The sequence below is a fragment of the Acomys minous genome (assembly GCF_964271855.1).
Source record: "Acomys minous genome assembly, chromosome: 2".
Taxonomy (NCBI): domain Eukaryota; kingdom Metazoa; phylum Chordata; class Mammalia; order Rodentia; family Muridae; genus Acomys; species Acomys minous.
Genome location: NC_140484.1, coordinates 53187209 through 53212451, shown reverse-complemented (window position 1 = coordinate 53212451; position 25243 = coordinate 53187209). Strand labels below are relative to the sequence as shown.

Here is a 25243-nt window from a genome sequence, read left to right as displayed (position 1 = left end):
AGCCTGGTCAGGAGAGTGGGAGGGTCAGGCTGGGGCCTCCAAAACCACTGGGTCCATGATCCTCAGGTATGGACTCCAGGCCACAAGACCCTCTTGGATCAAGATTTACAACTTGGATGCCGGGCGTGGTAGCGCTAGCCTTTAATCCCAGCACTTGGGAGGCAGAGGCAGGTGGATCGCTGTGAGTCAGAGGACAGCCTGGTCTACAATCTACAAACTGAGTCCAGGCCAGCCAAGGCTAACACAGAGAAATACTGTCTTGAAAAAAAGCAAAAAACAAAACAAAACAAAAAAAGATTTACAACTTGGGGGTGAGGATAGCTTGGTCCTTCTGGGCCTCAGTTTCTCTAACTAGAGAGGTGTTGGCTTGGGCTCTAGCCGTTACTCACTTTGGAGTGTTCTTGCACCCTGCTTCCCACAGCTGTCTCAGGCTCAGAGCTGCCTCACCCTCATTTCCCTGTGCAGGTTCCAGGGCCTAGGAAAGGCACCACCTTTCTCTAGGTCACACAGCTTGTCAGCGGGGCTCAGGAGAATAACTCCCTGGACCTGCCCTAGCCTCTGTCCACAGCTGTGTCTGGAGACAGACAGACACAGACAGACACAGACACACACACACACAGACACACAGACACACAGACACACACACACACACACACACACACACACACACAGAGAGAGAGAGAGAGAGAGAGAGAGAGAGAGAGAGAGAGAGAGAGAGAGAGAGAGAACAGAGAACACGCTAGGATTGTGCTTCCACGTCAGCTCCCAGACTCACTTCCACTCTAGAAACCCACAGAAACAAGAGAAGCTAGTCCCAGTGAGGAAGTGAGGCATTGCTCACCACTGCCCCAGCCATAGCGGGGAGCTCTGCAGCTCCTGGTTAGGAAAGGCCTTGAACCTGTCACCCCACCCCCAAACGGCCAAGTTGCCAAACAGTTCCTACTTAGAGGCCCAGCAGGACCCAGCAGGTGGGTGGCCTTCAGAGTGAACAGCAAGGCTTTGGGCTGGAGCAGAGCAGGGCTAGGAAGCAGACTCAACCCCCCCGCCCGACCCCCACCCCACAAACAGCCCCCCCCACCACCACCACCTACAGCTCCCAGGAATTGTGGGCCCTCTGCATAGGCCTTATGAAGGCCCCTGCCCTCCCTCAGCGGAGGCCCTAGACAACAGAAAGGGTGCTGAGGAACACACTTCACTGCCTCCAGCTCTCTGCCAAAGGATAGCTGCCCTGGTGAGAACAAAGGTAAGCCACAGTGCCCCACTGTCCCCACACTGACTCTCCAGAGCCACGAGGTCAGGGAGGGTAGGAGGGCAGGCTCAGGCTAGAGTGTGATCTAAGTGGCTTTGAGGAAGGTTAGCTCAGAGGGCGGGAGGAGGGAGGGAGCCACCCAGAAGTCCCAAATTGTCTGGTAGACTTGGACCTACAGCAGGAACAGTCTTGCTCCTCCAGCACATGAGGACAACCTGGGACACGGTCTGACTCAGGGCCCAGGTGCAGATGGTTCCACGGACATAGTTCATCGGACAGTTAAGTGGGCTGCATGGCTCACTGCCTCTACCTCGCCTCTTTCCTCAGCGACCTCTGAACAGCTTGGCTTCTGCCAGGGGACAGCTGAGCTCAGTGCGAGGACCAGCCCTGGATCAGGGGACCAGAACTTTTCCTTTGCCCTTCCTCAGGCAGCAGGAGAGGAAAGGCTCACAGCCTGTCTTCCAGGACCCTGTGTTCAGTGCACCCTTAGCTCCTCTGCTGAGCCTCAGTTTCCACATCCATAACCTGGATCTGAGGGTTGTTTCCCAAAACAGAGCAAACAAAGCCGGTTCAGCTACAGTGCCCTTGAAGACCACCACAGAGACCAGGCAAAACATTTGCAATTTCATTTGAAGCCTCCGTGAGCTATAAGAGATGAATCCCACAGGCCACCGCTGCAGAGACAGAGGGGGGGGGGACACAGAGGGAAGGTGACCGAGCAAAAAGGACCCCTTTTCTGGTGGCCCCCAAAGTACAGGGCTGGTGTGGCCAAAACCAAGTCACTACTCACTGCTGTCTGCCGTTAGTAGCCTCAAGGAAAGCACTGGATGGATCTGGACGGACCCCCAGGCAGACCTTGTCCTTTCTGAGGCCTGGGGGTCACTGTTCCAGGTCGGAATTTCTGTAATTAATTTTCCAAGGCTAAGTGCAGCTTCCAGCAGGAGTCCTCAGAGGCAGGTAGTGGAACTGTCCCCATTCCAGACGGGGGGAAGCAGAGGACAAGTGCCACTCCTCAGGAAGAGGAGAAAAGAGAGGTGGACCCTTGAATCAATCAATTTTTAAGCAATGGTCAGCATAACCTGCTCGTTATCTTTTTAATAATCCACAGGAAAGTTTAATCATAAATTTCCCTGGACTAAAGCCAATGTGTTTACAAGATGGTTATAGCAACATAGCTTGAGCAAAATGTTCTCTAAAGAAAACACTTGACCCACTTCCAGTCCCAGACCAACAGCTGTGCTATCCAAGCCTAGACTAACTGCCAAGGGGTCCTCTACTGTAAAATATCTGTAAAGTATGATTTTCCAAGTCCGCCTTCAAGTGCTCGCAAAGCAGATTCTATGGAAACATTTCTCTAGGTAACAGTAATCTATTCAGGGACTGCTATGTCAAGATCTTAACTTTCTTTCATGCAGTTTCTGCTTGGGTGCTCACAGTCAGAGCAGAAAACTCTATCATTGTTGCCAGGTATGGTGGCACATGCCTTTAATCCCAGCACTCTAGAGGCAGAGGTAGGCAGATTGCTGTGAGTTTGAGGCCAGGCTGGGCTACAAAGCAACTCCAGCACAGCCAAGGCTACACAGAGAAACCCTGTCTCAAAAAACCTAAATAAATATAATAATAATAATAATAATAATAATAATAATAATAATAATAATAATAAAGCTTTATCATTGTCCCAAGCCTTTTGCCAGATGCCTTCTTTCAACATTCTCATGGGAAAAAGTTTTCCCTCTATGAATTTCCTTAGGGCTGAGAAATAAACAGAAAAAAAACAGTTTTAGGAGAAATAGCAGATTTCTAAAAACCATTACACCTGAACCATACATAATATTTAGGGGCAGTGATGATCAGCCGGAGATCTTTGGAACTTTGTCAGGCAAAGCGTCAGCAGCTGCTCTGGATGTCTAGTGATCAGGCTGGACAGTTGGAGGTCTCTGGAGCTTTGTCAAACAAAGCCTCTGCGACTTACCCTCATGTCTGGGACAGACAAGGATAGGAAACTGCTCTAGTGACTTGGACCCATTAGGCTGTGGTGGGTGGGGCTGAGGGAGTGGGGGTGGGGCCCGGCAAACTTCCGAGAACTTTGGCAGCATGGCTCTCAGCCCAGCTACCCTTCAACTTGGCACAAACAACTTCCTGCCTGGGGCCTGCAGGCCTGTAAATACAGCCACGAGCTGGATGCGTCAGGCCTGTGGCCTAGGGAAAGCCAGACTCGTACTAGCAGGTAAGTGTCCTCTCCGAGGCTTCCGGGCAGTTCAGAGGAGGGGACATAGGTGGTCTGCAACCCAGACTCTTGCTGCACAGCTAAGAGGCAACAGTCTTCTCTCCCTGGAAAGCTTGGCATCAGCTTTGCCATCTATAAAATGTGTATGTGGGTCTCCTGTGGTGACGGCGCTGTGGGGGTGGAACCAATCTGCATTCTGAATGTGTGAGTCCCTCTTCTCAGTTTAGGTGAAAGAAACTTCCTCCTAAAAGCATCAGGGGTAGCTGGGCGTGGTGGCTCACACATTTAATCCCAGGATTCCGGAGGCAGAGGAAGGAGGATCACTGTGAGTTCGAGGCCAGCCTGGTCTACAGAGCAAGTCTAGGACCAGCCAAGGCTACACAGAGAAACCTTGCCTGGGGGGGGGGGGAGAAAAAAAAAGAAAAGAAAGAAAGCGAGCATCAGGGAAGTGTCTCCTCGGAGACAAAAGTGGGGTGGGAGAGCCACACCCACCCTCAAAGAATATTCTAGAACCAGGGACTGAGGTTCCAAGTGGGACAAAAATTTGGCTGCGGGTGTTCTTGAGCTAGGCTTCCCGGTACAGGTGGGACACAGCCTACACCACCACCCAGCTACTGCTTCTCGAGCAGCCCCCTGCCTCCAAATCTTCAGGGCCTGGGGAACTCACCCTCCTGTCTGGCTTCGCGTCTCTTGTGGACTCCTTCCCCACATTGGGATGAGCGTCCTGCCTGTGCCCCGGAAGCCCCTGCACCGTGTGGCTGTGACTGGGGGCACCCATGGAAATGAGATGTGTGGCATCTACCTGGCCCAGCACTGGCTGCAAGCCCCAGAGGAGCTGCGGAGAGCCAGCTTCTCAGCTGTGCCAATCCTAGCCAACCCAGCAGCCACAGCTGCCTGTCGCCGCTACGTGGACCAGGATCTTAACCGTTCTTTCACCCTCACCATTCTTGGGTAAGTAGCCTTGGCCAGGTTGGCTGGTTCACAGCCAGGTACTAACATCCCCCACAGACCTGCCTCTGTGACTAGCAAGGCACCTCTGCCTTTGCTCAATGACTGTCTAGTTTAGAGAGATCCAGAGCAGTGTCACCTCTTCCAGGAAGTTTGTCCTGATTGCAGGCTGGGTCCATCACCAGACTCTTACCAGCTGGAGTGAGACACACACGGGGAATAGGAGCAATACGTGAGCCTCAGGTTACTGGGGACACAGAGGAAAAGCGGGGTTGAGGGTGGGGGCTCCATGAATCATCTGACCTGGCCAAGAGTACTCAGGGAAGGCTTCCTGTCGGAGGTGGCATCTCACCCCCTCTCAAGGGTGAGAAGTTACTCAAGGAAAAGGAGACTAATTGAGATGGTGGAGACTGATGTCCCCCACATCTTCCCCCACAGTTCCACAGCCACCCCCAATGATCCATATGAGGTGACAAGAGCCCAAGAGTTGAACCAGCTCCTGGGTCCCAAAGGCACAGACCGGGCTTTTGACTTTATCCTCGACCTGCACAACACCACAGCTAACATTGGGGTCTGCCTCATCTCTGAAGCCTCCTGTATTTCCTTCAACTTGTACCTGTGCCACTACCTACAGGTGGTCCCCAGAGGGCAGGGAGAGGGAGGGCAGGGAAGGGGGCCACCTCTACCTGGACCCTGTTCCCAGGGGCCTTCCTCTCGCAGTTATTCCAGGCTCTCTGGAACCTTCCAACCAAGGGAGGAAGGAATGCAGGGCAGGGTGGATGAGCCCTGCGCTTCCTATACGTGGCTCTCCCCAGCCTCGGTGCCTCAGTTTCCCCTCTCAAGAAGACCTGGGTCCTGACTGGCCCATCTCACCCCACAGCTACAGAACCCAGGGCTGCCCTGTCGCTTCTTGCTGTACGACCCAGCTGGGACAGAAACCTATAGCATGGACTCCGTGTCCAAGAACGGAATCTGTGAGCTGGGGAGCGGGAGGCGGGGCAGGAGGGGCGAAGTCCACATGGAGAGGCGGATTTGGACGGGGTAGAACAGCCACTCAGAGGTGGAATCAGGACCCAGAGAGACGGGACTTCTCCTATAGGTGTCTAGGCCTGGGGCACCTGCCTGACATGTCCCTTCCTGGTCCCCAGGTCTGGAAATGGGCCCACAACCTCAGGGCGTGCTGCGGGCTGACGTGCTCACCCAGATGAGAGCTCTGGTAGCATCCATTCTGGACTTCGTCGAGCTCTTCAACCAAGGTGAGACCTCCAGCAGCTTTGCAGGGAAACTGAGGTCTGGGGAGACATCTGGCTCCTAGAAACCAGAGGAACAGACAGGCACTCACACCTCGCCTCTACACAGGCACGGCCTTCCCCGCCTTTGAGATGGACATCTACAGGTGCGCTGGCAGTGTGGACTTCCCACGCTCCTCTGATGGCAGCCTGGTTGGCACTGTGCACCCTCAGCTGCAGGTCGGTGTTGGGGGGAGGGCGTGGACAGAATGGGGTGTACCCTGAGCGTGTCGCACCGAGCATGAGCATACAGTACCTCAGAATCCTGAGCTGGACAGGAGGCTGGTCCAGTCCACACTTGCACCTACAGCCCCCTTGGGCCTAGCTTTTGGAGTCGCTGAAATCTTCACACTCGGGCGAGGGAGGCTCCTCGTTGGATGCTGTTCTCCTTTGACTGGAGAAGCAGAAGGGAAGGGACAGGACCTCTGCGTAGAGACGCAAACAATCTTTTTCCATGGATTTGTGAGCAGCCCCATGGCTATGAGCTGACTGTCTACACGGGGTCGCTGTTAAGCAGTCTCTGGTGCAGTCCTGCGGCCTTTTTCTGCAGCCGTTTTCGTATTTTCCGAGCTCATAATATATGACACCTAAGCCAGAGCTGCCCATATGCTTTGCAAATGCTATGTAAGAACAGTTATTTTAGGGATTTTACTTTTAAAAGTGTAAGCATGTTCTATATTTGGTCAAGAAGAGGCTATACAGCAACGATTCTGGTGAGAGAGTATTTCCTGATGATGCCTTAGCCATCTTAATTTGCATAGTACACGTCCATGATGCTCCTGTATTAACATAACCACCCGATGATGACGCATTTCTCAGAACTAACCCGGTCTCTAAGAGTGCTTCTTGGCAAGGCTGAGGTTACTCCCTCCCTGGCGGGGTGGGGGGTGGGGTGGGGGGGTGGCGGGGGGGGTAGGATGGAAGGGAAGGGAGACAGAGGTCATGACCCCAAGCAACCTTGGCCCTGGCTCTTCTGTCCCAGGACCATGACTTTGAGCCGCTGAAGCCTGGTGACCCCATCTTCAAGCTGTTCAGCGGAGAGGACGTTCTGTACGAGGGGGGCTCCACTGTGTACCCCGTCTTCATCAATGAGGCTGCGTACTACGAGAAGCGTGTGGCTTTCCTGAAGTCTGAGAAGTCCCGGGTCTCGATGCCTGCCCTGCCGGGGCTGACCCCCAGCTCTCCCGCGGCTCCGTAGCCCAAGTCATACCTGCCTGGCCTCAGTCTCCCCTCTCTGAACAATGGTACCAAGGCACAGTTCCGAGCCCAGAGTCCCCTGGCCCGCTCTGGGCACTGTGTCCCTGCCAGACAGTCGGTCTCATGATATAAAATGGGATGTGCCCCCGAAACTCTGGTTCCTGCTCTTCGCCTAGCGTTGCCTCTCTCTGATTATGAAGGTCGGTTGGAGGAGGGGAGAGAGGCCCACAGGATCACGCACGGAACTGAACGTGTGGGCATACTGAAGGGGAAACTGGGGGAAGGGCCAGCCAGCCAGCGTCACCTTGGACCTGGGGCCAGTGGTACCCTTCTCTGTTCCCACATTTGGCCACACGTCCTGAGAGCAGAGAGAGAGATCTTATATATGGGGGATGATTTGGACAGGGACTTCCAGGAGCACAGTGGGGGATCCCCAGCCCCCTACAGACATGTGCTCATGTAAGTGTACCCAGCTGTGCTTGCCCAGGTGTGTGCCTACCCAAGTGTCCTCGGAACATGTATATGTTCTCAGGAGTCCTAGGCCTACAAGTCTTCTTTTGGGGTAATCTATTTGTAGCTGGTTATGTGGCCCAGATACTAATTTCCGGGTGACTTGGGGGGGTCAGGATACAAACGGGGTGCACCCTGGACAAGTGCCTAGCTGCAAGGGCACTGGGAGGAGATGACCTGGGTTGGGGCAGAAGGACAAGAGAGAAGCCAAGGTCCCTTCACCACCACCACCTTCTCTACTACCTGCAACCCCCACCCCCACACCACACACACACACACACACACACACACACACACACACACACACGCATGAAGGGAGTGAACCAGTGCAAAGTTCTAGTGGTGTCACCTCAGTCCTCACCCAGGTGCCCTGCTGAGCAGGCACAGCATTGCAAACCCAGGAAAGGTCAGGATCCTGGGGCCCAGAGCTCTGTCCTCCCAAAGCCTGGCTCTCTGGGCCTCTGCAGGCTTCCTGGCCCATTCGTCTCCCTGCGGCCACGGCTGCCATGCCGCCGCCTGGTATTGAGCTGTGAGATGAGAAGGTGTGAAAGATATGGGTGCGCCAGGGACCAGCTGGCAGGCAAGATGGATGAGAGGGCAGTGGGGGCCAGCAGGAGCCTCGGGCAGGAAGGCAGGCCAGTTAGGGAGGGGTGTAGGATGACTCGCCTTGCACAGTGTGCATGTGTGCCGGGCTGTGTGGAGAGACTACACACACACAGAAGCCGTCTGTTGTTCTGTCATGGGCGAGCCTTTGAGTTCATGAGTGTGAGTTAGTATGTCTATGCTAATGTGTGTATTTCCTATTTCATGTATCAAGGGCAGGTGTGTGCGACACACACACACACACACACACACACACACACACACACACACACACCTACCTATCAAGACCCAACAGAATGTGGGCTGGCCACTTCTGAGGATCTGGGCAGAGGAAGAGCCACTAAGGCTGGTGTGTGTCCAGCTTCAGGCTGAAACTGGGGACTGATGTGCACTGAATCAATGGTAGGGAGGGGCGGGGTTATCTAGCCTGTGCCCCAAGCATCGCACTCTGAGAAAAACACCCCTCCATCTGGAAGTTTGCCCCGGCTGAGACCATGGTCTCTATGAACCTAACTTCCTAGCACTAGACTGAAGAAGCCTGGATACTCCCCCCAGCATGAGCAGAGGTGGCCTGGTCAGCTGAACTTCTGTGGGCCACTTAGTAAAGGCCACTAGTCAAGGGGTGCCCCACCTTTGGGCAGTGACTAGGTTTCCCTCAGGACAGATGGGGAAGCTGGCTTGGAGGAGGTGCCTGGCAAGGCTGGGGAGGGACCAGTGGGTAGAAGGGACGGGTGCTCAGCCTGCCTTCGTCTACCCTAACGGAGATGACAGGTGGGCATCACACAAGGGCACAGCCCCTGCTCTCCAGCTGAGGCTGGGAGAAAGATTGTTCACTGAAGTCGGGAAACTGAGGCCTCGGGACTGGCAGGAGGATTTAAATATATTACCACCCAGTCTGGAGCTCTCCCTGCCTCTTGGGTTTCCTGCTTTGTCCCTTATAGGGACAAGATGTAGGCTTGTGGGAACAGTATCAGTAGGCTGGGTCTTAGGCTAGGAGAAAAGGGCATCACCTCTGCACTTAACCCTCATTTGCTGCCTCTCCTGCTGGCTTCCCATCAGCCCTTCCATCTAGCCAGAGCCTAGCCCCTGAGGACACCAAGCTGTCCTCAAGATGACGCTCCACCCCCACCTGCACTGTGGCCCATTGATCAGGAATAGCTGGGGGGGGGGGGACGAATCTTAGCTGGAGAAGGGAGAGGAGAGGGGGAGCTTTGCGACGTCACAACCTTCCCACCTGCCCCCTTCCGCATGAGCCTGCCCCCAGCGCTAAACCCAGCCAGTGGCCCAGCTCCAGACACTACAGCCAGAGGTTGTTCGGAGACGCCCCCTGAACATCCCAGAGCCCGGCTTTTAGAACGTCCAGACCAAGTGCCCAGCTCAGGAGGAAAAGCCTTGGCCAGAGATGTGGACAGAGGACAAGCAAGGACAGGAGTGCTGAGAACCGGGGACGGGTGCACGCTTGAGAGTGAGGTGTGTTGCCGAGCACAGGAGCCAACCCAGTGTCCCTCACTGGCGAGGCTGCGGGCAGGCTTGAGCTGAGATCCAGCTGTCCCCATGGCAGGTAGGTATGGGTCAGGCTACAGAGGTGGCCACACAAGTGGGTTGGGAAACCGGATGGGAAGGCTCCCTATGCCTCAGATCCTGCCGATCTTTCCCAAAGGTCTCCAACCGGGATCTCGTGGGTCAGGGGGCAGTCAGGACTGCAGAAGACATGGCACACACACCCTGTCATCACATGCTCTGTAAGCAGTCCAGTGGCAATGACTACCTGATGTCATGTTAGACATGACACCTCTAGTCAGTCATCTGTCTTTTCCTGCACAGTCTGCATGGTGGAGATAGGGTAGCCATGGAAAATGTGGGGGTCAGAGGACAATTTTTATGGAGTTGGTTCTCTCCTTGCATCTTGGCTCTGGAAGTGAAACTCAGGTTGTCTGGCTTTCACAGCATCCATTTAACCTGCTGAGTCACCTCACCAGCCCTCCCACCTGTCTCTTCACCTTTGCTCTGCGCTTACCTGGGAGCACTGTTGGGAACGGAGATTTGTCTCCTAATTCCTGGCCACAATGAATTCTGTGGGTCTTCACATCCTCGGCCCCTTACTGGAATGTTCTCCATGGCTTGTTTTTGTATTGTGACAGGGGTCTCAGGTAGCTCAGGCTGACCTTAAATCAGTATTGTAGCTAAGAGGGACTTCAGTTTCCAAGCGTTGGGAGCACAGGTGTGTACCACCACATCTGGCTCAAAATAACATTCCTTAAAATCCAGTGCTGGACATCAAAAACAAATCCCCACACATGCTAGGCAAGCCTTCTATTGCTGAGCTATATGCCCAGCAAAAACCTTAAATTGTGGCGAGTATACATAATATAAAACTGTAAAAACAATGTTTAGGCATATAGCTTGTGGCATTAGGACATTCATGGATGTGTACTTCTTAACACAGTCCACTTACATCTTTTTACATCTTATAAAGCTGAGACTCTTGTCCCCGCTGGACAGCTCTCCTCCTGGGCCCTGGCGAGCACCACTGAACTTTCTGTGCTTCTGTAGATGTTTTACCTTGTGTAAGCAGAATGAGACAGACTGGCCTTGTGCTTGGGGCCTATCTCGTGGAGCAGAATGCCCTCACAGTCCCTCCTCACTGCACCAGAAAGTCCTTTCCTTTGAAGGGTGAATAGTATTCCATTGTAGGCCATGTTTTATTTATGTGTTCATCTGTCCGTGGACACTTGATTGCTTCTGCCTTTTGGCTATTGAAGCAGTGTTTCCCCGAGCACACTGTGGTGATTCCGAGCTTAGTTTGTAAGTAACCTCTGATTTCCGCAAGGTGGCACAGTTTTAAATTCCCATGAGCCCTAGGATTCCAATGTCTCCGTGATTTCACCCACACTCCTCAAGTCTAGATTCTTTTCTTGTCCCAACAGCCATCTTGATTACTAGCCTGAGGTCTCAGTGAGGCTAGAACCATTGTTCTATAGTTTTGAATCAGTCTTATCCATTTCCTTTGTTTGTTAAATTCTCTCTCTCTGTGTTTCTCTCTCTCTGTCTGTCTGTCTCTGTCTCTCTCTCTGTCTCTGTTTCTCTGTCTCTCTGTCTCTCTGTCTCTCTCTGTCTCTCTCTGTCTCTGTCTCTCTCTCCCTCTCTCACCAGTGTCTCCCGTAGCCCAGTCTGGCCTCAGTCCCCTATGTAGCTGAGAAGAGCTTTGAACTTCTGATCCTCCTGCCTCTCCCTCTCAGGTGCTGGCATTATAGACATGTACCACCATGCTGTGTGTGCTGGGGACCGAAGCCAGCATTTTGTGGACACCAGGCAAGCAATCTACCAACTGATTGGTACCTACCTACCAGCCTCGGGCCATTATTTTGTTAATATTTATTTATTTGGTTGTGTGCTGGCTGTCTGTCAACTTCATTTCAGAATCGGGAACCTCACCTGAGGAACTGCTTGCATTAGATTGGCCTGGGGGCCCGTCTACAGGACACCGTCTGATTGATGACTGAAGTGGAAGGTGTGGCCCACTGGCGGGAGGTGCCACGCCCTGGGCAGGTGGTCCTGGGTCCTGTAAGAAAGCAAGCTCAACAAGCCATGGGGAGCAAGCCAGTGAGCAGTGTTCTTCCATGGCCCTGCTTCACTTCCTGCCTCCAGGCTCCTGCTTGAGTTCCTGCCCTGACTCCTCTCAATGGTGGACTGAGCCTAGGCAGCCAAATTAACCCTTTCTTCCCCAAGGTGTTTTCAGTCATGGTGTTTATCACAGAACAGAAAGCAAACTAGTCCGTTCTCTCCTTCCACCATGTCGGTCCTGGGACTTGAACTCAGGTACTCAGACTTGGCAGTAGGTTCCTTTACCTGCTGAGCCACCTCATAGCCCAACATCATTATTTTAAACGGGAGGCTGGGGAGTTTACAAGCTTTTGGCCAAGGCTTGTGTTACACATTGTGGCTGAGACTGTCCATAACATGGGGAGAGAGAGAGAAGGGGGCGTACATAGCCATGACTGAACAGCTATGAGCTGTACGCTTACACATGGTTAACACGGCAAAGTTTGCATCATGCGTACTCTAGCCACAACTGAAAGGGTTTTCTGGAGACTCAGCTGAGGCTTCAGGACCTGGGGGAGGGAATTTGGATGACCTGAGGGATCTACCTTCGAACTCCTTCCCCCTAAACAGCACTAGGCTGCTGGGGCTGCACAAAGCTTTGCTAGCCCCCTGCTGTACTTCCTGCCACCTCACTTGCACACCATCTGTAAACCTGTCACCTATGAAGAGCCTCCGTTTGCCACACTGTGTTCTCAGCAATGCGTGTGTCTGCCCTATCAGATGGGGAAACAACTTGGCCACGGCCTTGTCTCTACCCTTCAAGATCACTGAGGGAAGACTTAGATTAGGTACAGCGGCTGTAATCCCAGCACTTGAAAAGCAGAGGCAGAGTGCCAGGTGTGGTGGTGCACACGCCTTTAACCCCAGCACTTGGGAGGCAGAGGCAGGTGGATCGCTGTGAGTTCGAGGCCAGCAGAGGCAGAGACGGGTGTGGTGGTGCACGCCTTTAATTCCAGCACTCAGGAAGCAGAGGCAGGTAGATCTCTGTGAGTTAGGCCAGCCTGGTCTACAAAGCGAGCCTAGGACAGCCAGGGCTCTGTTACGCAGAGAAACTCTGTCTCGAAAAATATAAATAAATAAATAATATTTTTAAAAAAAGAAAGAAAGAAAATCAGAGGCAGGAGGATTCCCTCTAGCTTGTGGCCAGCCTTGGCTACCAAGTACCACCATGCCTCAACACTCCCACCCAAACAGTTGGGGTGACACATGCCTGTAACCCTAGGCCCGGGGAAGTGGAGGCAAGGGGATCAGAAGTTCAAGGATATCTTCTGCTACATGAGTTTGAGGCTAGCCTGGGCTACAAGAGACCTTGTCTCAGGAAGGAATGAGAGAGAGAGAGAGAGAGACAGAGAGAGAGAGAGAGAGAGAGAGAGAGGAGAGAGAGAGAGAGAGAGAGAGAGAGAGAGAGGGAAAAGACAAGTTCAATGTAACTAAATTTGGGGCGGTGGATGTTGGCTGACAATACTGGAAACAGAAGCCTGGCAGGCAGCGAGGCCTTCCAGAGGAAGAGGCACACAGACACTGCCTGACAGATGACGCTGACTGGACAGTGAGGCAGGCAGGCAAGGCCAGGGCTCAGGGCTTCATCCTCTCTCCACAGTCTTCCTGTCTGCTGGCCTAGGAGTACTTGCTCCCTCAGAGACCTACCCCCAGCCTGTGACCAGTGGCAGCTGGGAGTCCCGGCTGGGGATGCCGTTCCCCTCAGGTTCCTGTACCATGTCCACAGAAGCCCAAGCCACGGCAGAGTCCACTGGGCAGGGCCCCAAGAACCCACGTGTGTCCAGTGTGATGGTGCAGCTAGAGATGAAGCCACTGTGGGAAGAATTCAACCAGCTGGGCACGGAGATGATAGTCACCAAAGCGGGCAGGTGTGGGCATGGACAGTGGGGGCTGGGCAGGAGGTGGGGGTCATGGAGATGACTGTCATCAAAGTGGACAGGTGTGGGCCTGGACAGTGGGGGTACAGAGATGACTGTCACCAAAGCAGGCAGGGGTGGGCATGACAGGGGTGGGCATGGACAGTGAGGGCTGGACGGGAGGTGGGGGACAAAGAGATGGCTGTCACCAAAGCAGGCAGGTATGGGCATGGACAGGAGTGGGCATGAACAGTGGGGGCTGGGCAGGAGGTGGGGGGCACAGAGATGACTGTCACCAAAGCAGGCAGGGGTGGGCATGGACAGTGGGGGTACAGAGATGACTGTCACCAAAGCGGGCAGGGGTGAGCTTGGGCAGGTGTGGGCATGGGCAGGTGTAGGTGTGGGCAGGTGTGGGCATGGGCAGGTGTGGGCATGGGCAGGTGTAGGTGTGGGCAGGTGTGGGCATGGGCAGGTGTGGGCATGGGCAGGTGTAGGTGTGGGCAGGTGTGGGCATGGGCAGGTGTGGGCAGGTGTGGGCATGGGCAGGTGTGGGCATGGGCAGGTGTGGGCATGGGCAGGTGTGGGCATGGGCAGGTGTGGGCATGGGCAGCAGGGGGCTGGACGGGGGTGGGGGCTACCACCAGGCTGAGCACCTCCCTCCCACAGGCGGATGTTCCCAACCTTCCAGGTGAAGATCTTAGGCATGGACACACTGGCTGACTATGCGCTGCTCATGGACTTCATCCCACTGGATGACAAGAGATACAGGTCTGGGCCCAGCAGGGAAGTAAGGGTGCTGAGAACAAGAACTGGAACCCCAAGGGCAGACAGGGTGAGGTGGAGCCCTTCTGAGTCCATGCCAATGAGGACAGAGGGAATGGGCTAGCCCGAGGCAAGCTGAGGTGTGCACACACATACACAATTAGTTAAAAAACGAAGGTTGCCCAGCAGGCCGACTGATCGTGACAGGGTGAGAATCAGCCTCCTCACTACTGTTGACTTGGCACTGAGCAGGGTGGGGACAGCCCTTGACTCCTCACTCTACTCCTCCAGGTATGCCTTCCACAGCTCTGCCTGGCTGGTGGCGGGCAAGGCCGACCCCGCCACACCTGGCAGAGTGCACTTCCACCCTGACTCGCCAGCCAAGGGTGCCCAGTGGATGCGGCAGATCGTGTCCTTTGACAAACTCAAGCTGACCAACAACCTGATGGATGACAATGGCCACGTGAGGCACAAGCCACTTGGCCATCGTGGGGAGGGGCTGAGCCAGTCGCAGTGGGGGGGGAAGGGCGGACTGTGATTGTGATAAAGCCTGGAGCAAGCCAGGTGGTGGTGGCGCACACCTTTGATCCCAGCACTCGGGAGGCAGAAGCAGGCGGATCGTTGTGAGTTCGAGGCCAGCCTGGTCTACAAAGTGGGTCCAGGACAACCAGAGCTGTTATACAGAGAAACCCTGTCTTGAAACCCACCCACCCCCCAAAAAAAAGGAAGAAAGAAAAAGAAAGAAAGAAAAAGCCTGGAGCTAGAGCTGGCAGTGCTGGAGTGGTATTTGAACAAATCGAGTATCAAGGGACGAGAGGGAGCAGGGAGAGAAGGAGGGAAGGCAAGAGGGAGATTCTGGTGGGGCTGAGGTGAGGAGGCGGCGGGTGGCCGGTCGGCTGTCACACAGGCCCAGGTGCCTGAGGTGGGAGCCTGGGCTTCTCCTTTCTATGAGTGGGAGCTACAGAGGACTTTAGAGCTAGTGTGTGTATGCTGCCACAGCCGCTGTGTGGAGAGTGGGCAGGAGGAGAAGGCTGGGAGACAGGGAGGCCAGACAAGAGATCGGGGGAAAGATGACCACGGCTGGCCACAAGGTGATGGGTGGGAAAGGTGGTCAGATTCTGGGCAGCTCTGAAGATAAAGACACAGGTTGGGACCATGGTAGAAGAGTCTGGGGCCCCGGGAGGGTGGCTGCACCAGCTCCACCCCTGCACTTGGCCTCCACCCTCCTGCAGATCATCCTCAACTCCATGCATCGGTATCAGCCCCGTTTCCACGTGGTCTTCGTGGACCCGCGAAAGGACAGCGCCCGCTATGCCCAGGAAAACTTCAAGTCCTTCGTCTTCACGGAGACACAGTTCACAGCTGTGACAGCTTATCAGAACCACCGGGTGGGTCAGACCAGAGCTCTACGAGGACCAGCCCATCTCCGAGGGGTGAAAACTGAGGCTGGAGGTTCTTCCTGACCCCCTGGGCATCAGCCTTCCTGCTGGCTCTGGAGGTCCTGGGCCAAGGGGGGGGGGGTGGTCCTGCTGATTGGGAGTTCCCAGGGGACAGGGTAGCTAGGTATGGACTTCCCCTAAGGTCCAATGGCTGGAGGCCAGCCCATAACTATACCTTCTCTCTGTAGATCACACAGCTGAAAATTGCCAGCAATCCCTTTGCCAAAGGCTTCAGAGAGACTGACCCAGACTCATGGTACCGTCTCACTCCTGCCTTCTTGCTCTAAACCCAGCGCGGGCCCTGGCTCCATCCCAGGCATTCCTAAGGCTTTCACTCCTGACCCGTTTCATGGTCACGTCTCCTGCTTTGCCCCTGTGCCCGCTATCTAACCCCCATAATGTCTAGGGGGGAGGGGGACAGCTCCCTTGGCCTCTGACCCCATTCCTGCTTACCCTATCTTCAGGCCTGTGACCCCACGGCCACTGCTCAGCCTCCCAGCCCGGAGTCGTAGCAGCCTCGGTCCTTGCCTGCTTAAGGGCTCTGCAGAACGAGAGAAAGGTGAGGACACAGCCCAAACACAAGGGCAGGCACATAGGCCTCCAGGAGGGGGCTTCCCCATGATCAGCAACATCCCCACCCCGACCCCCACCTGGGCAGGAAGGCCCAAACAGAGAGACCAGGGCAGGGCCAGGGCATGGAGCACAGGGGTGCCTGTTGCGTTTCCTGGAGGTGGTAGATTTCGAGCTGGGCACTGGAGGCTGGAAGCTCAGCTTGGGACTAGCAGTCAGTTGAATAGAGAAGGTGTGGAAGAAAAGTCCAGGCAGAAAAGATGAAGATAACAAGGACAGACACTGAAGTGGGCCAAGAGGAGCAGCCAGGGACAAGACAGACAAGGCAGGCCTTGGTGTCAGGACTGGGGATGTGAGGGGAAATCTGCTGGCCACTCAAACCACTATCTCCCGCAGACTCCAGCAAGGCCTCAGCTTCCAACTCCAGACCCCCTACTCAGTCTCACCATCAGCTGCTGCCTGCTCCTGAGGTCCTGCTGGCCTCTGCCACCTACAGGCCCGTCCCTTACCAGAACCTGTATCCTGGAGCCCCAAGCCATGCTGGCATCCCAAGGGCTCGCCTGGCACCTTACCCTCTCCCCAACATCAGCACTGACGGAGATCAGCAAGACCCAACCCTTCCAGCTGGGCTGGGGCTCCTGCGCTCCTCTGCCTTGTGCTTGGGGCCCAGCCAGGACTCCCAGTGATGGCGGAGTGCAGCCCAAACCCTTGAACCCCGTGCCCCGCCACTCCTACCCTCCTCTAGGGAGATCAGTACAACTGGAAGCCCTGGAGGCTGTGGCTCCTGCCTCAGCGCCAGTCTGAGGCCTGCCAGCCTTGGAATCAGGCTTCCTACTTCCTACCCAAAAGCCCTGAGTCCTGCCTGCCCCCTGCCTGGAAGGTGCCGCCTCTAAATCCTGTTTCAATCGTCCATCCCCCACATTAAACCGCTTGACACTAGGAGTCGGAGCACTTCTGTCCACAGGAACTCCCAGATCAGCCGGTCCCCATCACCTTTGTAGGCATCCAAAAACTGGACCCAGGAAGACAATGATGTCACCAGCAAGGCTGTGCTAACCTGGTCTGTTCCCTATTTTGTGAACACATATAAGGGCGTAACCGGCTCAGTGAGATTTCAGTTCACAGTCACACTGCAAAGTGTAGCTGACACGCGTCATCCATTTAAACGCTATGTTCCAAGGCTGGTCCTGAGGGCTAGGGGTTAACGAGGGGTGTTTAATATGATAGGTAGCTAGGTCTCATACAGGTCAGGGTTAGGGATGAGAGTACACTTGGAGAGCCGATTGAAGCCGGAGGGAAAAGTCCAAGTAGATAGGGGCTGGAGTCTGGTGGGATGAGGCGTTCTTTTGGAGTGGATGCCCCGGGGGGGGGGGGGGGGGGCCGGGGACCGGGACCGGAGGACTCTGACTCTGCTCAACCTGGAGCTCTTCTTGTGAGACTTTCTGAAAAGCACGGACACCCACAGGGGTGAGAGACAAGGAGCCCAGAAGATCTTCAGCAGCCAGACATCCCAACTCCCGAACCTGAAGTCAAGACCCACTTAATCCAGGTCACCCAAGCGTTCCGGAAACACAAAGACCAAGCCCACTGGGCCAGACTGATGGGGAAGTCACGCCCCTCGGAAGGAAACGCAAATCAAGCTGGCCCACCTCCCATCAGCTCTAAACCAGGTCTTTCCCTCAGGTGGCTCTCTGCTCCAGACGCACAAAACCGCTTCTGCCCACCCCTAGCAAGCCCCGCCCCAGATGCCCCGCCCCCAATAGCAACAAACTCCGCCTTAAGCTCTGCCCCGGTATGCCCCGCCCCGACGGCCTCCGAAGCTTGACCTCTGCAGGCCGCGCTATAAACACCCCTGAGGTTCTACCCCCGCGGCCACTGTCCGGTCGGCCTCCGAGGCTCTCCACCCGTGCCGGTCCCGTCCCGCCGGCCTCCGTTACCCGGCTCCGGAAAGCCCCGCCCCCTGGGCCCCCCCGCAGCGCCCCCTTCCCGCTCCCTCTTAGGCCCCGGTCCTGCGTCGGAGCCTGCGCGCTGTGGCGTCCCCTCCCTCCCAGGCCTGCGTCCTCTTTGTCCCAGTCGTCTGGGACATGCTGCTTGACTGCCTGTCGGCCGAGGGCGAGCAGCGCTGCCGGCAGCTGCTAGCGGAGAACACTACCCGGCTACGCTCGCGGCCCGCGGCGGCCGCAGTGCTCGTGCCGCTGTGCCTGGTGCGGGGCGTCCCGGCGCTGCTCTACACGCTGCGCTCTAGCCGCCTGGTCCGGAAGCACAAGGGGGAAGTCAGGTACGCCGGCCGTGCCGGCGCACTACCTGCAGCCCGCATAGCCTCTGAATTTTCCCCTTCACAAACAGGACTCTGCCCCTTACTCGAGAGAGAGGGCCGGCCCGGGGCTCCCCCTTCTGTGGTTTCGCCCTCAGCAGAAATTGAGGACACTCCAGGGTCAATAACTGCACCGCTGGGACACCATAGGCAGACCATGGGTGTCTGAGCCCCAGTATAATCTTACCCCGCTGCCAGACCCTCGTGCCCTAGCCTGCATCATCTCCAGTGCCTTAGCCCCCCCCCCCCTTACCCTAGGGGCACAAGGAGGTAAATTGCCTCCTGAGGGCCCGCGGTCCCATGACTCCCTCTGCCCGTTCAGTTTCCCAGGTGGTAAGTGTGATCCTAACGACCAAGATGTAATACATACGGCTCTTCGGGAGACCCAGGAAGAGCTGGGCCTAGAGGTGCCCAAGGAGCACGTGTGGGGTGTCCTGCAGCCCGTGTATGACCGGGTGAGCCACCGTCGCCCTCTCACACTCACTGTACCCCAAGTGAAGGGGTGAGCCAGCCCTAATCAGTTTGGGACAAGGGTCCGGGAAGGTTTGCAGGGTAGGCTGCATTGATCTGGGCCTGAGTGACAAGTGGGAGATTTTAGGGTAGGAAGGGGGTTCTAAACACTTTAGACCCGTGAGTCAGGAGAGGGGGAGGGCTTGCCCATGACTACCCAAGGCCACTGATGGCTGAGCAGTGTCTGCCTCTCAGATTTGCTCCTCCTGACTGCCCACCCTCCTCCCACCGCAGGGGAAGGCAACCATAGTCCCCGTGCTTGCCAACGTGGGCCCACTGGATCTGCAGAGCCTCAGACCCAACCCTGCGGAGGTGAAAGGGGAGTACTGGGAGCCGGCCTGTCCTACCAGGGGGTTCAGAGGCAGCCCTTCACCCACCCGCTCTGTCTCTTGTCCACAGGTGGATAAGGTATTTGAGTTGTCTCTGGCCCACTTACTGCAGACACAGAATCATGGATATACCCATTTCTGCCAGGGCGGTCACTTCCGCTACACACTGCCTGTCTTCTTGCATGGACCACACCGCATCTGGGGCATCACAGCTGTCATCACTGAGTTCACCTTGAAGCTGCTGGCCCCTGGCATCTACCAGCCCTGCCTGGCCGCCCCCAAACTGCCTAGGGGTTGAGACCTGCTTAGCCTTTTAGTGCCTCTGCCTTCATTTGGCCAGGTTACTCCAGAACTGATTAAAAGAGCCTTTCGCAACTCTACTCTGGCATCTTCTGTGTGGAAAGGGAAGAACAGCGCGTGGCGGCACCTGACATTCTAGCACTGGGGTAACAGATAGGTGGACCTCTTGGGGCTGCTGGCCAGCCAGTGTGGGCTACCATGCCAATCAAAGACCCTGTTTTAAAACAAACAAACCAAGATAGGGGCTGGGGAGTAAAGGCATGAGACCCACGTGGCAGAAGGAGAGAACCAACTCCTGCAAGCTGTCCTCTGGTCAGGACATGTATGTTTACATATGCATATACATATACAGAGTAAATGTTTAAAAAGCGAAAGAAACCAAGTATGTGGTACATCCCTGTAATCCTGCACTCCAGAGGCAGAGACGACAAAATGAAGAATTCAAGGCCAGCTTGTACTTGGGTTACACAGTGAGACTTTGTCTCATAAATCAATAAGCTATTGGGAACAGAAGGGGAAGGGATGCTGGGCAGCTATTGTCAGGAAGGTCCCCTGCTGCGAATGCCTCCAAGTGACCATGGCCAGGGTGAAGGCCAGCCCACATAGAAGGCGCTGCCCAGGAAGGGCAGGAAAGGAGCCATATGGAGATGGGGTGATATGCCAGCTCCACCACACAGAGGGGGCCACCATACGGGAGGCAAAGAGACATGACTACTTGGATTGTATTCCCAGCTAGGGGACAGGGCAGGAGTGTGGCATCATCAACTGGTTTCCTCAAGGGGACTAAAATGTAGGGCCCTCCCAGCCGCTGTACCCACTTCTGTAGAAGCGCCACCCCAGTCCCTTCACACCTCCGCAGTCCCCATCCCCTCCACTTTTCTCTCCGTCCCCCCACATTCCTCCTACCCTTCTCACCTTTTTCCTCCCTGCCTACCCCACCCCCTCAACACACCCCTTTCATCACCTCTGGCCCTGCATCCTCCTCACCCAGCAGCAGGGCCACATGATGGTGGTAAAAATAGCTCCATGTAACAGTGTGACGAGAGGGGCAGAGGCAGGAGACAAGGCTGGGCCCCCAGTGCTAGGGAAGGGCCCTTGGGAGGCGTGGGCTCCTGAGCCCCTCCTTGCTTAGTCACACACTTTGCTCCAATGTGTCACCTCAGTCTCAGGCTCCATCACCCTAGGCATACACCCAGAAGCAGCAGCAGCAGCAGCAGCAGCAGCAGCAAAGCAGTGTGACACATCTCTCAGAGGTAAGGATCCCAGAGGGCTGACTTCAGCCTTGACCCTTCAGGTGCAGCCCCCAACCCCACCCTTTTAGTCTTAGGACCCCTTGGTCTGTCCTAGGGGCAGCCTTGGTGACGCCTCTTTATTCCATCTTGGTGGCCAGGTGTGTGCCCGTTGACCTCAGGAGGTGGGAGTTTCTCCGAGTCTCTATGTCTGAGCCACCATGGCGTGTGCAGGGCCAGCCAGTGGGCGGCAGCGGGTGAGCATGCAGGAACATATGGCCATCGATGTGAGCCCTGGCCCCATCCGGCCCATCCACCTCATTTCTGACTACTTTCCACACTTCTGCCCCTTCCTGGAGCCGGTGCTGCGCCCCTCGGACCCACAGGCAGTGCTGGCCCCAGCCATCCACTCTGCACCGCAGCTACAACCCAACTCAGAGCCAGAAGGAGACTCAGATGACAGCAGTGAGTAGAGGACACAATGAGGGGACGCTCTCTAGGACGGGGTCAGGGTCTCTAGCGCCCATGGCAGAGGCCAGGCAAGGGGCACTGTGCCATGTGGGACAAGGGGGTGCAAGAGAAGGGTGACCGTGCCTGGCACCTGCCACCTTAGCTGCCCTAGGCACCCTGGAGTTCACACTACTCTTTGATGAGGACAACAGCGCCCTGCACTGCACGGCCCATCGTGCGAAGGTGAGGATGGAGGCAGAGTTTCTGGGATGGGACAAGCCACAGACCTCTCTACATCCACTTTCTCTTTCCAGGGCCTCAAGCCATCAGCCTCAGGCTCTATGGACACCTACATCAAAGCTAACTTGCTGCCAGGGGCCAGCAAGGTGAGGATAAGATCCTCAGATAGCAGGGACAGTTTAGGATACCCACTAATCCACCTTCACCCCTACCCCAAAATCCAAATCGCAGTTGCTAGGATCCAAGAAGCAGGGCAGGAGGCCAGGAGGGTGCCTGACCTGCCTGCCTGGTCCCAGGCCAGCCAGCTTCGGACCCGCACTGTTCGAGGCACGAGGGGACCTGTCTGGGAAGAGACACTCACCTATCATGGCTTTACTCGTCAGGATGCTGGACGGAAGACCCTGAGGTGAGGACCCAGCTTAGGGCACCAGTAGGGAGACAGAGGGTGGGGCTTGTACAACCAGGACTGACCTGGATGGCCACCAGGCTCTGCGTGTGTGAGGACTCCCGGCTGCGGCGCCGGAGGCGAGCACCACCCTTAGGGGAGCTACGGGTGCCCCTGAGGAAGCTGGTGCCGAACCGAGCCCGGAGCTTTGACATCTGCCTGGAGAAGCGGAGGCTGGTAAGTGGAGCAGCTGAAGCTCAGGTTGGGTCTATAGGACCAGGAGCCATGTGGTGAGGAGAGTTGGGGAAGGGAACTGGACAATATCTACTGACGTGACCAAGTTCTCTGCTTTTTCAGACCAAGAGGCCCAAGAGCCTGGACGCAGCCCGTGGCATGTCTCTGTATGAGGAGGTGGGTGGGCAGGAAAGCTTGACTGAGCCAGATAGAGCCAGAGGGGCCTAGACTACCCAGGCTGGGATCAGGGGTGAGCTAGGCAGGGCTCCAGGCCCTTAAGGGCTTCGTGGAATTTGTATCCATCTCTCTCATAAATTCCGTGAGTCCTCAAGATCTGCTAGGGTTGGGGCTAGAGAGATGGCTCAGCAGTTAAGAGCACTGACTGCTCTTCCAAAGGACCCGGTTCAATTCCCAGCACCCACATGGCAGCTCACAACTGTCTGTAATTCCAAGATCTGACACCCTCAACACGGACATACATGCAGGCAAAACACCAATGTACACACAATAAAAAGTAATTAATTCATTAATTAAAAAACAACAAAAAAAAGATCTGCTAGGGTCCGGAAGTGGCTGGGCAGGGCGATGGTGAGCCTTTTGCTAGGGCAGCCTGGAGATGAGGAACACTAGGAAGGGCCTGCGGAGTCCTCAGCTGATAGGTAGGCAGATCGGTAGGTAGAGACCAGCACTCTAGAGTCAGAGTCTGAAAGGTGGTGCTTGTAGCCAGAGGCAGGAGGAGGAGGGGGGGTGCGGAGTAGAAAGAAGCTTCCAGATTGCTTGTCTGCCACTAGTGTCTGCCTCTCAGGAGGCAGTGAAGATGACTTCCGTACTTATTCAACCTCACCTGAGATCCTGCCCAGAAGCCCATCGCCCGGCAGGAAGGACACCTACAAGGCTAGGAGGCAGGCCCTCCAACTGCTCCTGGCAGCAGCGTAGATGCCCTGCCCCCTAGTGGAGACCCAAGTTTCTGCAGCGTCTGATTAGCTAAGCCCAAACCTGTGAGACAGTGACCATCAAACCTAAAAAGGTCCTGACCAATCCTAGAATCCATGTGCAATTGTGCCTTGGCACGTACTGCAGGCAGAGCACTCCTGTGGTACTGAGCACCGCCAACGATTAGAATGTTTGAGTCTCCCAAAGGTGGGGGAGAAGGCATGCTTTCCCAGGCTTGCTTGGGGGCTCCAGTGTCTAAGAGCATGGCAAAGGACATTTATAACACACTCTGCCGGGCAGTAGGCGTGGAGGTGGGCTGTCCCTCCCTGATGTCAGTCTCCCAGAGCTACTTCCATTGCATGGGGCCAGCCAGTTAGAAAGCCCCTGGCATGGCTGTGACGCTCCCCATCAGCTCCCTTACCTGACCTGACCTGACCTGACCTGAGCAGCAAGCTCCTTACCTTTCTTGGCCTTTGGAGGGTACAGATCTCTGAGCCTCACTATAAGATCTCATCACTGGGAACTAGGAACATGGCTATCTGGGGAAATAAGCATGACAGCCTGGTTTCTCTCTAGTCATTTGTGCTCTCACACTGGGACCTGGTCCCTGAGGGGGGGGGGGGGCGGGGGGATGACACTTCAGACTGCACAGGGTCTGACCACAGCTTGCACCTGCAGGAAGAGGTAGAGGCAGAGGTGTCTGGAGAGGAACGTGGGCGCATCCTACTGTCCCTGTGCTACAGCTCCGAGCGCGGTGGCCTGCTGGTGGGTGTGCTGCGCTGTGCCCACCTTGCTCCCATGGATGCCAATGGCTACTCGGACCCCTTTGTCCGCCTGTGCGTAGAAAACAGGCAGGTGGGCGTGAAGGGTGAGAGAGGGTCCTCGGCTCTGCGGGGCCACGCCTAACCTGCCCATCTGTCCATCCAGTTTCCTGCATCCAAGTTCTGGGAAGAAATCCAAATATAAGACCAGTGTTCGGAGGAAGACCCTGAACCCCGAGTTCAATGAGGTGGGTCACGGCTGGGAGACCCCAGTCAAGTACAGTCTTGTCTTAGCAAACTAGGCTCTACCTGAGCCTGTTTCTTTTCTTTTTTCTTTTTTCTTTTTTTGTTTGTTTGTTTTTCGAGACAGGGTTTCTCTGCATAGCCTTGGCTGTCCTGGACTAGCTTTGTAGACCAAGCTGGCCTTGAACTCACAGCCATCTACCTGCCTCTGCCTCCCGAGCGCTGGGATTAAAGGCTGCGCCACCACGCCCGGCCTGAGCCTGTTTAAGCTGCGGAGAGCTCACCTCTTTCCTGTCCCTTTCATTACAGGAATTCTTTTACGCAGGTCATCGGGAGGAGCTGGCCCAGAAGGCACTGCTGGTGTCTGTGTGGGACTATGACCTGGGCACGGCTGATGACTTCATAGGTAAGCAGGAACACGGGGTGCTGGAGGGGACCTCATGAGCCTCTGCTGGCTACGGATCCATCCCTCGGCAGGTGGGGTGCAGCTGAGTGGAAGAGCCAGTGGGGAACGCCTGCGCCACTGGCGTGAGTGCCTCGGCCGCTGTGACCGCCGGCTGGAACTGTGGCACCTGCTGGACAGTGTGCCCCCCCAACTCGGCGAGTAGCCAGCACAAGGCCCTGCTTGCAACCTATTCAGGGGCCAAGATGTCTGCTCCATCTAGAAAGAGCTCTGGGTTGGCCCCATCTGCTTTGCTCACTCTTGTCTCCTTTCAGTCACGCTACCCCAGAACACAAAGCAAAATAAACATGTGCTTCTGCCAGCCAGGATTGTCCTTTGCCTAGGAATGTCTGCTGCTTCTAGCCCCTCACCTCACAGGGCAGACCAGGCCCCTATTTCCTGTCTCCCAACCCTTAGGGCAGTATTTCTCAGTCTTCCTTATGTTGTGATGACCCCCAACCATAAAATCATTTCATTGCTACTTTGTAACTGTAATGTTCTTGATGTTAGGAATCTTAGGGCAAAGATCTGATATGTGACCACACACACACATATACACAAAAGGGTAGCAACCCACAGGTTGAGAACCACTGGTCAAGTTCAGGACTGGGGTATAGCTC

The 25243-nt window shown here is 55.6% G+C and overlaps 4 protein-coding genes across 9 annotated transcripts; all 4 read left to right on the top strand.

Annotated features, from left to right (window-relative positions):
- Nucleotides 1-3335: 3335 nt before the first annotated feature.
- Nucleotides 3336-7062, top strand: ACY3 (aminoacylase 3). 3 transcript variants are annotated; one of them, XM_084772627.1, is made up of 7 exons: nt 3336-3476; nt 4060-4427; nt 4863-5058; nt 5305-5398; nt 5573-5680; nt 5784-5893; nt 6696-7062. In XM_084772627.1, exons 2-7 carry the CDS (start codon nt 4192-4194, stop codon nt 6909-6911), a joined length of 960 nt encoding a protein of 319 aa, XP_084628753.1. In that variant the 5' UTR covers nt 3336-3476; nt 4060-4191; the 3' UTR covers nt 6912-7062. The 3 variants fall into 3 exon arrangements, with proteins under 3 accessions (XP_084628753.1, XP_084628754.1, XP_084628752.1); XM_084772628.1 differs by having other exon boundaries at nt 3343-3476; nt 4128-4427; XM_084772626.1 differs by lacking the exon at nt 3336-3476 and adding an exon at nt 3512-3680 and having other exon boundaries at nt 4128-4427.
- A 2219-nt stretch (nt 7063-9281) lies between these two features.
- On the top strand, nt 9282-17586 carry TBX10 (T-box transcription factor 10). Of its 2 annotated transcripts, none has more exons than XM_084756928.1 (8): nt 9282-9584; nt 13353-13494; nt 14149-14250; nt 14536-14707; nt 15477-15632; nt 15872-15939; nt 16148-16242; nt 16650-17586. In XM_084756928.1, exons 1-8 carry the CDS (start codon nt 9578-9580, stop codon nt 16937-16939), a joined length of 1032 nt encoding a protein of 343 aa, XP_084613054.1. In that variant the 5' UTR covers nt 9282-9577; the 3' UTR covers nt 16940-17586. The 2 variants fall into 2 exon arrangements, with proteins under 2 accessions (XP_084613054.1, XP_084613053.1); XM_084756927.1 differs by having other exon boundaries at nt 13227-13494.
- Nucleotides 17587-18068: 482 nt separating this feature from the next.
- NUDT8 (nudix hydrolase 8) lies at nt 18069-19786 on the top strand. 2 transcript variants are annotated; one of them, XM_084773120.1, is made up of 4 exons: nt 18074-18531; nt 18890-19022; nt 19312-19389; nt 19477-19786. In XM_084773120.1, exons 1-4 carry the CDS (start codon nt 18338-18340, stop codon nt 19702-19704), a joined length of 633 nt encoding a protein of 210 aa, XP_084629246.1. In that variant the 5' UTR covers nt 18074-18337; the 3' UTR covers nt 19705-19786. The 2 variants fall into 2 exon arrangements, with proteins under 2 accessions (XP_084629247.1, XP_084629246.1); XM_084773121.1 differs by lacking the exon at nt 19312-19389 and having other exon boundaries at nt 18069-18531.
- An 86-nt stretch (nt 19787-19872) lies between these two features.
- LOC311592563 (double C2-like domain-containing protein gamma) lies at nt 19873-25075 on the top strand. Of its 2 annotated transcripts, XM_084773119.1 has the most exons (12): nt 19873-20028; nt 20870-20959; nt 21097-21400; nt 21549-21628; nt 21700-21771; nt 21922-22031; nt 22112-22247; nt 22368-22421; nt 23856-24013; nt 24105-24186; nt 24491-24587; nt 24659-25075. In XM_084773119.1, the coding sequence occupies exons 3-12, from the start codon at nt 21157-21159 to the stop codon at nt 24787-24789; spliced, it is 1164 nt and encodes a 387-aa protein (XP_084629245.1). In that variant the 5' UTR covers nt 19873-20028; nt 20870-20959; nt 21097-21156; the 3' UTR covers nt 24790-25075. The 2 variants fall into 2 exon arrangements, with proteins under 2 accessions (XP_084629245.1, XP_084629244.1); XM_084773118.1 differs by lacking the exon at nt 19873-20028 and having other exon boundaries at nt 20308-20959.
- Nucleotides 25076-25243: the final 168 nt, after the last annotated feature.